At 41.7% G+C, this 15,591-nt stretch overlaps 1 protein-coding gene across 1 annotated transcript in view; it reads left to right on the forward strand.

The window, feature by feature from the left end:
• Nucleotides 1–1,332: 1,332 nt before the first annotated feature.
• DIPK2B (divergent protein kinase domain 2B) overlaps nucleotides 1,333–15,591 on the forward strand; it is a 49,133-nt gene continuing 34,874 nt past the window's right edge. The window contains exons 1-2 of the mRNA XM_056131067.1: nucleotides 1,333–1,565; nucleotides 9,931–10,195. Coding sequence (XP_055987042.1) covers nucleotides 1,333–1,565; nucleotides 9,931–10,195 — 498 coding nt within the window. The remainder of the gene's footprint in view (nucleotides 1,566–9,930; nucleotides 10,196–15,591) is intronic.

Consider the following 15,591-nt stretch of genomic DNA (forward strand, 5'->3'; position numbering starts at 1 on the left):
CGGAGAGCCCAGCAAGCTACCGAGAGTATTCGATTCGATATGCCAAACACAGTAACAACAAAGTCTCCAATGGAGACGTTACTGGGCCCGCTCGAGCAAATCAATGATCAATGGGAGGGCCTTTACCTTTACCTTAAAAAAAAAAAACAGAAAACAGGTTGTGGCAATTTCAGCGAGGAAGCTAGACAGTGAGCTAATGAGCACATGAGCACATACATAACCATCAGGGATCCATTGTCCTAACAACCACCACCACCAATCTTTAGGAAAACTGCCAGTTTGGAGGTCATTCCCATGCCCTCTTACCTCCTCTTGACCACACCCTCCCCAACCCAACCCTGCCTTCCCTAATTTACTCCTCATAAATGCTGTCTATTCCTAAATTAGCATCCCCCATGCACTCCAGGTTAGGACCTTGGTTTCAGAAGGAAACAATCCCAAGACAATTAAATCCCTACCACATCAGGCTAGTCTCTGAGGAGCGAGCAAGGCAGTGAAAGGAATGATGCTTTGAAACATGAGTGCAGATTGAAAGGTCTATCTGGTGCTCCTCCATCACTTCAGAGGCCACTGGTTCTTTCCCCTTCTTCTCGTTTCTATTAGAGAAGCTAAAGCATGGACTAGCATGAGTTTTTCTAGTCCATAAGTTGTGGGGGTAAGAAGGGGAGGAGCAGCACTTCACTTTTCAAATCAGTGTTAAATATGCCACATAATGGCCAGTGAATTGACCTCTAGTTATTTCACAGTCAAATAATGGTCAATGTGGGTTGGTAGGGTGGTGTGGTAGGGCTGGTTTAAAGACAGTTTGAATGATCTGTTGCAATGGGGAGATGTGTGTGTGTGTGTGTGTGTGTGTGTGTGTGTGTGTGTGTGGTAGACAGACACAGCACTTAAGCAGTGCTGGGCGGAGGTCTTCAGGATTCTTTGAAACTCCCAGGTGGAACCCAGGTTAGACACACATCCTGCATGGACCTTTCCTGCCCAGCCAGGATATCCTGTGTTTGTCAAAGTGACTGCACAGGGAAGCCCTGACCATTGTCCTTCCCCAAAATCTGTCAGTCAACCCCTCCCTGCCTGCATTAGCTACCCCAGGCAGAGGAAGAATAACTCTGAAACAAGTGTTATCAGCATCCTCCATGGACTTCCTCACCTCTTCCCCAATCTCGTCAGTCCTAAGCTCTTTAGCATCCTCAGGCAGAAACTTGGGATGCTGGGATAGGGTCAGAACCTTGAAGCCAGCACACATCCCTCAACACACATCTTTTGCCAAAACCTGACACTGCACACTCTGAGTGGGAAGTCAGAGCCTGCAGCTGAAGGACCAAGGCTGCAATGGAGCTGCAGCAGCCGCCTGGTGCAACCATCCTGCGCCTGGGCTGGCTGACCTTGCTGCTCTGGTTCTTAGCCCTGAGCTGTGTTGTCTCCTCGTCGGCTTCTCTAGCTCCTTCTCTGGTGTCCCAAGTCAGAACCAGCTACAATTTCGGAAGGACTTTCCTCGGTCTTGATAAATGCAATGCCTGCATCGGGACATCTATTTGTAAGAAGTTCTTTAAAGAAGAAATAAGGTCAGATTCTCAATAAGATAACTTGATAGGGCCAAATTCTCTTCCCTTCCCATGAATATGTCCAGAATTTTGTAGAAAATCATTCAGGATGTAATGAATGGGTGGTAGCTGAAACAAAAATCATTTAACTATCATGGTAATGCGTTGAAGATGGGTTGGAGAGTGGGGCAGGGGGTGTAGAGGTGTGCGGGAGGCATGAAGGCCAAGTCGAGTACAATCCTAAATTCCCTTTTGCAAGAGGAGCTTGAAATTTCTTTTCTTTGAAGGGAGTACCCTGGGACTTTTGAGTTCACCAAGTTTATTTCTCATAAGGGGAGAGAAAGAAAATGTATAGAAAGCATACTATGCAACAGATATTTTTAAAACTATTTTTGTTACTCCTCACAATGATTCTGACAGTTCATGTTTGTACCCATTATTCAAAGAAGTGAGCTCAGGAGTGGCAAAATCAAGTGACTTGCCCAATCAGACTTGCTTAGCAACTCTGGGATTCAAATAAGGAACATTTGCTTCAAAGTTTCTGAACCAGTTTTCTATTGTGTGATATTGCCTTGATCAGAGGAATCACCAAGTTTTACACATTTTGATGTTGTATGCAATTCCGGTCGTGTGTGTGTGTGTGTGTGTGTGTGTGTGTGTGTTGAAATATAAAGCTCTCAAAACACAATAAGCCTTTATTACAGTCAAGGCACCAAAGGTGTGCTGACATCCTTGTAACTCTAGTCATTGCTTTCCAGGATTTTAGAAGGGGGACAGATTACAACATTAAGGCCTTGACTGAGACAGACTATTAGTGAAATACAAAGAATCTCCGGGGACTCTAGGGATGGGATATTAATTCCAAGTGGGGAGTAGAAAAGGGCTTTCCTGGAAGAAGTATTCTGAGTAAGGCCAAAAAGGATGAGCTGACATTAAATGGGAGGACAAGGGTTAAGTAAAAGGTTCAGATGAAACAAAAGCTCAGATATGGAAAGAGGTGAGAAGGTGTCTAGAGACCCGGGGCTTCTGAGGAGGCATGGCAGGAATATATGAATAGAAAAAAAATGAGATAGGAGCCTCTAAACTCATGTTAAAGAATCAAAACCTTAACTTATGAGCCTGTTGTTCTTGGACTTTCCAATACCTAAGACCTATCTTCTGCTTTGCCTTCTTCCAACTTACCTACGTCGGGTTTGTAAGCTCTGGTGGCATCACGAAAGGCAATAATATAAAACAATTGTATTTCTGATTGACCGGTATTAACCAGAAACATATTCAAATATTCAAGTCACTTAACAGGACTAATAAATCAAATATGCCAGCCCAAAATGTGGAACTTCTTCGGAAAGATGGGATTTTATGGCGTTGATGTGGACTTTTCCTATTAAGCTTTGTTAAAAAGCATTTTGAATGCTAAAAAATGCCGAGACACCAGCCACTCAATTGGGAAAACTTGATAGCAGATGGATGAGGGGGTTAAGCAGGGCAGAAGTAAAAGGAGAACTTAGTGTTGGTAGATTTTATAGGATGCATAATGCATAAGGTCTGCTGATAGACTGCAAGACCAGTTTATCAGTCCAGAAAAAAAGGTCAGCATGAACCATTAAAACAAGGCAGGAAGGATGCACAACAGTTTCATCTAGAAAATGATTTTGTTGACCAGCTCTTTGTCAGCAGAAATAAGGATGGAGATACTGAGAGTGGACTCTTAGATATCCCATAAAAGATAGGGGATAAAGAGGACCAAAAATACAGGTAAAGTGGAACTTTAGGCTCCTTGGGAAAGGGGGCAGTAAGAAGACATATTTCAACATAAGAAGGAAGGAAACTAAGGAACCAAACGGAAGAGCTCCAGATTCACATTCTCTTCCAGACAAGTAAATATAAGTGTATGAATCTGGTCATTGACTTTTCATCTAGTGGCAGTAAAGCAAAGTTCTTACTAGGCACGTATTGACCAAATTCAGGAAACAGTTTCCCCCATAGAAATCTGGGTTTCATTATAGTTCAGGATATTACTTCAGCTTCCTCAGAATTCATTTTCCATGTATGCCTGAAAGGGAAATGCTAAAAAACAATCAGGAAACCTCAGAAAGGGCAGGTTGGGCTGTGATGTCTCCAGGTGGAGAATGAACATTCTCAGTGCTAAAAAGTAGAGAGAGGCAGTCAGTGAATCAGAGGATTGAACTTTGTGGTTTATAGTTTCAATCTTTTATTTCGCCACTGTAAATAACTTTTTTGTTTGCTGAAAAATTACTCTCTGCTTAGTCTAAAACTTTCAGAAAATATTGATCAAAGAAAGCATGAACGAGTTAGTTGGAGCCAACAGTAGGTAGGGTGATTACCTTGCACACAGCTTACACAAGTTCGATCTCCTGCACTTCCCAAGCCCAGTCCCCCAAGACTGACAGGAGTGATCCCTGAACACAGTCAGTAGTAAGTCCTTAGCACTGCCAGGTGTGTCCCTTCCACCCCCACAAAAAAAGAAAGCTTGAACTAAAAATAATTTATAAGTCCTCCAGGCAATCAGTTCTTAGTTAACATTTTGGAATCTATCAATGACACTTTTTTCTAAGTATGGGCAGAAGCGACAGCATAGTGAGTAGGGCATTTACTTTTCACTCGCCAACCTGAGTTCGATTGCTCCGCCCCTCTCAGAGAGCCCACAAAGCCACCGAGAGTATTCTGTCTGCACGACAAAGCCTGAGAAGCTACCCATGACGTATATGATACGCCAAAAATAGTAACAAGTCTCACAATGAAGATGTTACTGGTGCCCGCTTGAGCAAGTCAATGAACAACGGGAGGACAGTGCTACAGTGCTACATGAATTAGAATCGTTTTAACAAAAAAAATTATTTATACATATATATATTCTGCTCAAAACTTTTATCTAATATGTCAGTATTGCTTTCCGTATTAACTGTTATTCTCCAAAGTTTTCTTTTTTTTTCAGAATTTTATTCTGAAAAATAAAATTTCCTTGTAGTCAATTGCATCAATCAACTAAAACTCTTAGTCTAAAACACTGCAAAACTCACAAATATTTAATATTCCTTCTTTTTTCCTTTCTTCTGAGTTGAGCTCCCTTTCAGATTTATTGGCCATTTGTATTTCTTCTTTGTTAAATTGTCTACTAGTTGATATTCATTGCTTCTCTTTCTAATGACATGTTTGTGCTGTTCATCTCTAAATATCTTTTAAATTATTTTGATGATACCTAAGGAAATGTTTGCCTAAAATACTATTCCCAGGCACCCAGGTCCTCACTAAGATGTAAGGATTTAGCAATGCCCATTGTTAAACAAGAAGTGAAGGGTGACCAGCCAGAGCAATACTACAGAGGATAGCATGCTTGCCTTGCATGCCTGACAACCCAGGTTTAATTCCCAGCACCCTGTATGTTGTCCTGAGTCCACCAGGAGTAATCCCTGAGTGCAGAACCACTCAGTAATCCCTGAGTGAGTCCTGAACACTACTGGGTATGGCCCCCAAACAAACAAAAGATAAGTGAAGGTGAGTTTCTTAAACTGGCTAAGTAAACTAAAAGCATGTGAATGATAGATGATCGCCCCTTTCCTGCTTTCCTTTTTCTTTGACAAAATGCCCATAAATCTGATGCTTCCCATACTCAATCACTGATGTCTTCCATATCAATTTTCCCATATATTTCATGCTGACTTTTAAATCTTAATTAAAAAGTTAAGAAAAGCTAAAAAGTGAATAATATATTTTTCTTACTGAAAATATACCCATATGTGAAATTTTCTGTGATCACAGTCACTGGCAAGCTCTTACCAAGATCTGATTGATCCACATTTTTATATGTGGAGTTCACAAGTATAGAAGTAGTGGCAAAAGAAGATTGCTTAGCAGCCATATTTTTCTAAGCAGAATTAGGAGTTTTTGCACTTTTAACAGCACTTAGGCCTTCCTTTGCTTTTCTTACTATATGACTTGGATTTATGTCCCCATCCCTAAGTCTTAAATAATGTTTTAATATTTAGAACTAAGTAGTGGATGGCTTGCAGAAACATAATTTTATCATTGGTTTGATTTTATCTTCCCTTTTTCATTCCCCTGTCTTCCTCACCTAAAACACCATGTTGATTACTGGTGTATTCACCTCTTCAAATCAACTCAGAGGCCTTGTGACTTGGAGGGTCCAGGAGATATGATGAAAGCATCCATCCACAGAATCATTCATACATGCATCAACTCATCTATTCATTCATCCAGGCATTACTCCATGCATTCTTTGACTTTGTATGCCATTCCTTCAGCCTTCCATGAATGTCTCTAAAATATATATGCCCAAATAAAAATGTATTAGGCACTAGATTGATGCCAACCGTTCTGCTAGGAGCACTGAGTGATAAAGTTGAAGAAAGCTCAATCCTGAACCTGGAGGATTTACCCTCTAGTGGAAAACAGAGACACAAAGTTATAATTAAAGCAAAGTATGAGGTCTGCAAAATGTATGGAAGGGAACATGCCTCCGTTGAAATAGGGGAGTAAGAATTAGAAGAGATGGACCTTTATGAGTTTCAAAGTGAGGGCAGGAATTATTCAGGCAAGGAAAAAGGGGGATTGACATGCCTCAACCCCATCCCTCCAACTTGCTGGTGGAATGTTGAGATACTAAGGAGAATTGGACCACACAATCTTCTTATCAGCACTGAGAAACTATGCATCTCCATCTTTCAACATAATGAAGACCTCGGTCAGCCTCAATTCAAACATATTCATGATCTCAGTAAAGATGGAAGAATTGAATCTTACCAGTAGTTTGTGGTTTTCCAAATTCCAGGATACTAAGAGTTTAATGAATTAAATGCAGAACCTTTTTTTCACTGACATTCCTTAGCCAGTAAAGTGACTATAATTGTGAAAATGCATACTTATAAATATATATTATAAAAATAATTATAATTGTGAGAATACACTCAATGCAATATATATTCCTATTTTGAGTGAATGCTATTTTCAGTGGGCTTTTATGAATGCCTTGAAGCACTGAACTGCACCAGCCATCCATTATAGTCACCTACCAAGTCAAAACCATCCTATCAGCAGAGCCTTCTCCTGAGCTGATACTGAGGGATAAAAGAGACAATGAGCTTGCCCACAGAGCATAAAGTCCTTCCTCACACTACTAAGAGGCAAGGAGTCCTAAGGTCTGTCCCTTTACCCACCACTACTATCTAATTCACCAAAGAAATCACCTTAAGATTTCTCATCTGCAAATATGAATGGGGAAAAAGTCGCGGAAAAAGTGATCTTTTTGTTTTGTTTTATTTTGGAGATGCCACATCAGGTAGTGCTCAGGGCTTACTCATGCCTCTGCACTCAGAGATTACTTCTGGCAGAGCTCTGGGAGGTATATGGGCATTGGGAATCAAGCCCAGCTCAGCTATGTACAAGGAAAATGCCCTACTCACTGTTCTATTATTTTGGTCCCCAACAAAATAATATTAAGGTTTGTTTTACTGTAGCCCTCATAAAAACCAGTCTGTTTCCAGGAGCTAATCCATAAAATGGGTAATGGTGGAATGAATAGCGGCAAAGGTTGCAAGCTCTGAAACTTCAAATGTCACTTCTTCCAATTCCTGGCTGTGTTACTTTGGGGGAAATTACTTCAATTCTCTGTGCTTTAGTTCTCTCATACGTATAGTTAATAAGAGTACTGCCTTCATGGGTTTGTTGAAGGGGTTAAATGAATGAATAAGTGTAAAGTGTTTAGCAAAATGTCTTTTATGCTTAAGTATTTCATAAATTTGTGTTGCTATTATCACGGTCTAAAGAGCCACCTAGTTATAAATCCTTAGTCACAGGCTGGACAGGAAGGTTGAATCTCCATCAGCAATAACAGTTACAAGAAACAGGCTGGTGGCTCTAACCCCTTCCTTAACCTCCTGAAGAGGAAGATCATTTCCCATGGTTGTACTGAAATGTCCAGTAAAATTGACTGGTTACTCATTGATGTTGTTTTGATTGGGGGGTTGGTGCACACTCAGCAGTGCTCAGGGTTTATTCCTGACTCTGCACTCAGGGATCCTGTCTGATGGGCATGGGCGACCATATGAGATGCCAGGAATCAAACCCACGTTGGCCTCGTGCAAGGCAAAGACCCTCCTCATTGTACTGTTGTTCCAGTGTGTTTTGTCTTTTCCAATAGATTTGTGGCAATGTCCTTCAAGAAAACTCTTTGCACCATTGCAATTTAAATAATGGTGCATTACTGGTGTTTTTTGAGTTTCTGCTACAACAAGTACCTTCTTTGAAAAGCCTTCAGCTTCTGGGGGTAAAACTATCATATAGTTGACAAAAAAAAAACCAATCTAGAGTTGGGGGCTGATCAAACTGCTCGTTATTCCAAAACCCATGGGGTTACTCAAAAAAACACCAATAATAAAAATGTATGAATTTTTCTGAATGTTGGGGAAAATTCCAAATAACAATGTTGGGTCTTTTGTGTAATATTGAATGTGATCAACGTAGAGAGAGAAATTAAAGTGGATATCTGGCACACAGGTGGGGGATGGGTGGGAGGGGGAGTATACTGGGGTTCTTGGTGGTGGAAAATGTGCACTGGTGAAGGGACGGGTGTTTGATCATTGTATGACCGATCGAGACTTGAACTGAAAGGCTTTGTGACTGTTCTCACGGTCATTCAATAAAAATTATATTCTAATTTTAAAGAAAATTATAACATATCATATAATTTTAATTTTCATTTGTTATATGACCCTCAGCTGTTACAAAGAATAGAAGCTTACATTAATATCAAACTGGAAGTCAGTATGTGTGAAATGACCCCTTTTTTTAAGCACACACATATGATTTTTAAAATAGATAGATGATAGTACAGACACATGCATATATGTAGATATTTAGGTGTTCATTTTGTAGAAAAAAATAATTTGTAGCTTTGTGCATTGAACTCTTTCTTAGTAATATTTATCACTAAGAATTATATGGCTTGCTTCATACAAAAAATTTCAATTTTAAAGTAATCAGTCATCAGCCATAGTCATTGTAATAGTAACATAATGAAAGTAAATTTCTCCTTAACAATTTTTCATGTTTATCAAAAGAAAATTTAATAATCTATTTTAATAGAAATAGATGTCTACAGTAACTGTAGGAATGTCTGAGACAAGATTCAAGGTGGATCTAAATGACTGGAGATATAGTACAGCAGGTAAGGCACTAGCCTTGCACCTGCCTGACCAATATTTTTCTTTTTTTTTCTTTTTTTTTACTTTTTTGGGTCACACCCGGCAATGCACAGGTGTTACTCCTGGCTCTGCACTCAGGAATTACTCCTGGCAGTGCTCAGGGGACCATATGGGATGCTGGGAATCGACCCTGGGTCAGCCCTGTGCAAGGCAAACGTCCTACCCACTGTGTTATCACTCCAGCCCTGTTGACCTGTGTTTGATCCCTGGTATGCCATAAGGGCCCCCAAACCCAGCCAGGAGTAATCTCTTAGCACACAGTCAGGAGTAAGCCCTGAGTACAGCTGGGTGTCACCCAAAAAGGGGGGGGGGGAGTGGGACTTTGGAAATTTTTAGATGGTGATAGACATGCTTTTCCTGAGGAATGACCAATCCAGCCACAGTGTTGCATTATAAACCTATTGGATAAAGTGAAATGTGGTGATCTCTTTGTAACTACTGTTTCCCTGAGACTTGGTTCATAATGATGATTACTATCTTTAGACTAAAAGCAAAATTGACCAGGTAACTTGGAGTTAGATATGAAATCTCCCGTGGTGTCTCACAAGGAAGGAAACCCAGAAACTTTTTCAAAAACCACGGTTCCAAGACTCAGCTATTGGTCACAGAGGGTCGAGAGTCATTGGAATCAGTAGAGGGAAGGGGTAAGATTGCGGATATTACTGAGACATAGACCTGAGTTTTTACCATGCTTGGCATCTATTGACTGACTTTGGAGAAAGTATTGAATGTCTTTAAGTTTCGACTTCTGCATCTATGAATTGGGTTGGGTTAGCAGGAGAATCCAAAGTACTTGTGTAAAGCTACTGTCTTTACATGCAGTAGATGTTTAGAAAGCCATGGCTAAAACTTCTGTGTCAGTTGCATGAGAAGCATCCATGTCTGGTCTATTCCTTCCTCACTTTTTCTAACACCACGTATATATTTCCATAAGTCTGTGGGAACAAAATAGACCTCTCCCAGAAAATGTTTGGAGCCCCCACCCCCTACCTGGGCCTAAGGGGAAGAAATGGATCAGATAGGATGCTTCCTCCACTTTTCTTGTGCCTGGGTTCTGAGAGTTTCTGGCTCTGGCAATGCAGCTAGTCCCAGTTTAGCTCATCCTCCCTGCTCTCAGGTAGATCCTAAAAGGGTTCTTCTTCCAGGTTTGACAACAGGCTCATCTCCCACCTCGGACTGCCTGCTGACTACTTGCCTTCTTACCCTGCAAACTACTCAGATGATTCCAAAACCTGGCGCCCTGTGGAGATTTCTAGGTTAGTCAGCAAACATCAAAATGAGATCTCAGACAGGCAAATCTGTGCCTCGGCAGCTGCCCCCAAGACCTGCAGCATTGAACGTGTCCTGAGGAAAACGGAAAGGTTTCAGAAATGGCTGCAAGCTAAACGCCTCACCCCAGACCTGGTGCAGGTAAGTTTGTGGTGGCTAGGGGTGGTGGTAAGGAAAAGAGGCAGAGAGACAAGGTGTAAAGGTTCACCACTGCCTATAGAACCTATAGAACCTATAGAACCTATAGAAGCCTATAGAACCAGCACCTTAGGCTCTATGCAGGAGTCAGTAGCAAAAGAACCAGACAGACAATAGCTGCCCAGGCACTCCTTAGGCTCTCATCAACAAGGCTCATTAACATGGAAATTAACTACAAAGTTAACTACAGAGTTAAGTACAAGCAGTTAACATTCAGGCTGGCATATTTACATAACTGTGGCCATAGGGTGATAAACAATCAGCAAGTGTCTTTCATAGTTGTAGTAATCTATTCTAGCAGAACAGTTCTAGCTTGGGCATACTTTTGCAGCCCTCTTTGTCTAATCTAAGCTAAACTTGTTTTACCCAGGGGACTATCCCCACCTTGGGCTTTTATTGGGGGTGAGGGGGAAATTTCCTACAATAAACAGCTAGATGAAGGAGGTATTCCCAATTTCATATCTCAGTCTGGATGAAGGGGGCTGTTGTCTGTCTAAAATGGGTAAAAAAATGTCCTACAGCAAAATGACTTAGGATAGGAACTAAATACGATTTATATTGTTATTGAGTTGTGTGACCTGGCAGCCAAGGTGCTTGTTCCTGCTGCCCAGATTTTCAGTATCTGCAGTTTGAGGGCTGAGGTGAGGTTGTACTCTTTGCAGGAAAAGAAGAAATCACTCCCAACCTCCACTTGGGGTCCAGGTCCTTTGTCTTTCATCGCAAAAAAAGATTTTCAGGAGTGTGACCAAACAAAACAAAGAGTGTGACCAAAACAAAAAAATCGTTATAGACTAATACATGGTCAAGAGAGAATGAGGGCTTCAGAAGAAGAGAACCCCTAAAGTAAATAGAGAGATTATGTACCCAGAGAAAGACAGGCATCCCTAAAAATAGAAAGCTTTGAAATAAAAAAAAAAAGGTACAAACCCAAAGATGGCATTTTCCAAAAAGTAGAATGCCCAGAGTTTTTCTGGGAAGCCAGTTATGTAAGTCTTTTCCAAACTGTATTAGCAGTTAAGCCACCTGGGAATTGGCTTTCTTAGCGCAAGCACCCCGGGTGTCCTCTAGGACCCTGAGTCACCCACCAGCCCTGAGCCTCTTCCTGTTCCTCCCCAACGCTGAGCTGGTCTTCTTCCTCTCCCAGCTAGTACTTCGCGCACACACAACAGGTACCTTTGGGGCTGTGACCTCTTTAGAAGTGGGCGTGGCTTCTGTAGAAGTGGGTGTGGCCTAATTTTTGGCCTTAGTGCAGTCGCAGGTAGTTTAGTCATACCAAGAAATGTAGTGTAGCATCTCAGTTCCCATACCCACACCAACATGAAGAAACAACGCAAATCCCCACCATGTGGGGAGGACGATGAAAAGAGTCCAGAAGCCTCTGTAGGTGTTACTCACCTAAAGGACCTCTCTGAGAAAGAATTCAGATATAAAGTAATGAAGATGTTCAATGAACTCAATGAAACAGACAAATATCCAGTAACATGCCAAACTGACTTAGCTTGGTCTTTCTGTGCAAATAGAAGTCATTGCCAGAGTACTGTCAAGAAAAAGGACTTTAGAATCTAACTTGTCTCTCCAGTCTCTGAATCTTATCAGGATTTTGGTTCCTGCCTGTATATTCTTTTCCAAGCCTTTGGTTTTGAGCTTGACAGCAGGATGACTCTTTTCCAGATTCTATCTTGTCTCTCCAAACATTCCTTGATTTTCTTGTTCCCATACATGTACTGTCAAGGCCCCCCCCTTACTGGTTACCTATCTCAGTTTACTTATAAGGACCTTTTCCCTTCTCATCCTCCATTCTATCTAATGGGACCCTCAGTCACAATTTGGGAAATACTTCCTAGCTACTACTATGACCTGAAATGATGGCCCTCATAGCCCTCCCTCAAGAAAGATCTCGACTTATCTACATCTTTGAGTGGAAGGTGGGAAGAACTTGATCCTCTTTGGATATACCCATATATGTCATGTTCCATGATTCAGAGTGTACACATTGAAAATCAACTTCCTCTACTAATTCCCACTGTAAAGATGCAAACCCAGGCTGAAGAACTAGAACTGTGGGCAGGGTGTTTGCCTTGCATGTAACTGACCCAGCTTCGATCCTTGGCACCCTCTATGGGCACCTGAGCCCAACAGGAGTGATTCCTGAGTGAAACATCAAGAGTAAGCCCTGAACACAGCTCTCTCTCTCTCTCTCTCTCTCTCTCTCTCTCTCTCTCTCTCTCTCTCTCTCTCACACACACACACACACACACACACCACAAGCCAAACCTTAGTGACCAGAGAAGCCAACTAAAAACAGAGACTGCCCCCCCCGGGGGGGGGGCTGGAACAATAGCACAGCAGAGACCCACCACCCCACCACCCCTGACCAAGCTGATAATTCCCACCTACACCCACTCTAAGGTTGCCTCTGAACTTCAGCACAAGGCCAATGTTGTCATATCCTGCCTGGGTCCCACTCCTGAACTATTATTTCCAGGATCGTCTTTCTTCATCCAAAACAGTTTTCCAAAGTGTAAACAATGGGGACAGTAGAGTAGTCTGAAGTGCAATGGGGACTACTTTCTGTGCAAATACACAGAAAGAATGTAGATATACTAAAAGAATGCAAATTTCCAGGGAGACTCTGAGTGATCTTTTTATACGAGGGACAATAGGATATAAAATGTTTGGGAGGCTGGAGTGACAGCACAGTGGGTAGGGCATTGGCCTTAAATTCGGCAGACCCGGGTTCAATTCCCAGCATCCCATATGGTTTCCTCGAGCACCACCAAGAGTAATTCCTGAGTACATGAGCCAGGAGTAACCCCTGAGCATCGCTGGGTGTGACCCAAATAGCAAAATAATAATAATAATAATTATAATAATAAATTTCGGATTCTCTGAGCCAAAACCCTATGTACCTTCACATACATTCCACTAAGTCTTCTGGGGTAGAAGATGTCACCTCAAAAACACTAAGAAGCACACCTTTATCAAACATGGAAAAAGGAAAGACTCAACCCAATATTCCAACCATGAAGAACTGATGAACTAGATGTAGCTCCCACAAGTGTACGAGGAAGCTCTGCTTCTTGATTTCCCTGGGTCACTAGTCCCTAAGGTTCCCCAGGTGACTTCTGAGCATTCAGTTCCTCCTTTGGTTCATCCAAGATTAAGAACATAGAACAAAGAATAACGGCTGATTCTACCATCTAGTCTGTATCTCAGATGGCAGGGAAACTGCTTTGGAATTGGAAGGAACCAAGTTGTGGTGACATGACTGTCATATGACACAGAGCTTTCTAATGCAGTTCATCTTCATTCTGGACTCAGGAAGCACTGAGGCATGGAAAAGACCAAGTACGAAACCTTCCCAACATTGCTTCGGATAGAAGTCCCCAGGACAAACAGAAACCCCCAGGAGGAACAAAACCAGATCCATAAAGAATCGTCCCAGAAATCCTTGAAAATGTGATCACTTCTGTATGCCCTCATTTATATCAGACCTGATCCTCAAGTGCACAATTTTCCCAAGTACTGGCCCCAGGTTACCCCCCATCTGGTACTGGGATATTGTATCAAAGGACAGAGCTTCCAGGTGCTCAAAATATACTTGAGATCTCACAGAGAGCGACTAGAGTAAACTTAGACTTCAAACTTGAGAAAATACTTTTCCCTCATCTTCTAGATACTTGTATAATGATAATGGTAATAATAATAATAAAGTTGGGATTATTCCAGAGGACCTGGAAAATTACAAATCAACATTCTGGGTGCATTTAGTGTTGATGTCAGTGGGCCCCATGGGTGACTTATGTGAAGCAGGAAGGAGAAAGATGGTCACTTTCTCCCCAACCACCTCTGCCACCCGGGACCCAGGGTTACTGGGTTCTTGTCTCGCCTTGCAGAAAGGAATTTCAGGAGTAGACAAACAGTGAAATTACACAGTTTTTATTTGGAGGTTTTTTAAGGGAAGGAGAGAGAGAAAGTGAGAGTAGAGAGTAACCTATTCAAAAGGGAGCCCAGGCTTCTCCAAGGGCAGAGAGAGCCCCTACATATATCCCAGCATTAGACATGAAAACATAAAAGTACACATCTCAAGAGGGGAGATGCGGGCGACACATGTGCTCAGGCAGCATTTGCGCACACTTCCTTTGTTCAAGGTGGCCTTAATAGGGTTTCTTCCAACCTGCCCCCATGTGGGGCTTCTACCTAGGTAAAAGTCAACAGAGGGAGGTTACCAAGGGGGGTGGGAGTGGTGATGGTCTTCTTTGAAATTCCTTTCTTGACTTTTGTTTCTGCAGGAGCTTCTGTTGGAGGGGGTTGGTCAGATGTCAAAGGAACAGCTTTGGAGTTTCTGCTTAATCGCTCTCTGGTCCTTAGTTGGTCTCTATTTCTTCTGCTGTCATCCCTGTAGGAGTCCAGCCTATGCATGGTCTGTTACAGACTGCTGGACTGGTGCCAGTTAGTTCTCCATAAATTCAGGGCTATTGCTTCCCAGTAGATTTACTGCCATTGTCTTGGGAAGGGGCCTTTCCTATCTGCCTGCCTACATCAGTGTCATCTATCTCAATGAGTATAGACACTGTGGTCTAGTTAATAGTTTCCTCGGACCCAGAAATTAGTTGGATCCTGGCTCTGCCACTGAAACTTATGGGAGAATGAAAAGGAGCAAAGACTCAGAAAAAAAGAGACATCTATCAGTTTCAACTCAACCACTCAATAACCACTCAATAATCTTAAGGGCACAGAGGAGAAGCAGATATAAGTCCCCCCTCCCATGAACATGTTTCATGGTGCTGTAAACAGACAGTAACACAATGCGCCACAAAGCAAAACAGTGGGGCTAATGGTGGTACTCTATATGGAGACAGAGGATACTATGTATGGGGTCCTTACTTTACATTTAAGCTCTGGACATTCGCACTCTATTTTAACACCCCTCTACCTCAAACTGGTCAGATGGAGCACTTCTAAACCTCCCAGCTCTGACATTTGACTCAATGCCAATAAGACAATGAATTAAACTCTTAATTTAACAATAATTAATAATAATAAATAAATTAACAATAATAATTTAACAATAACAAATAACAATTAATAAATTAACAATAATAAATAACAATAAATAAATTAAACTCTTAATTTAACAAACTCTGACTGAATGCTTGCCATCACTAATAGAGCCTAACTGATTCCTTCATCTTAAAGAGTTTGTAGTTTAAGGAAGTTTCAGATGTTTATCACCATAAAAATATGTGGCATTATTGTATTAAGTGGGCTGGAGAGATAGCACATCAGTAGGGCGTTTGCCTTGCAAGCAGCCAGGCTGGCCAAGCTGGGTTCGATTC

The sequence above is a fragment of the Sorex fumeus genome, unplaced genomic scaffold, assembly GCF_029834395.1.
Source record: "Sorex fumeus unplaced genomic scaffold, SorFum_2.1 ptg000086l, whole genome shotgun sequence".
NCBI lineage: Eukaryota > Metazoa > Chordata > Mammalia > Eulipotyphla > Soricidae > Sorex > Sorex fumeus.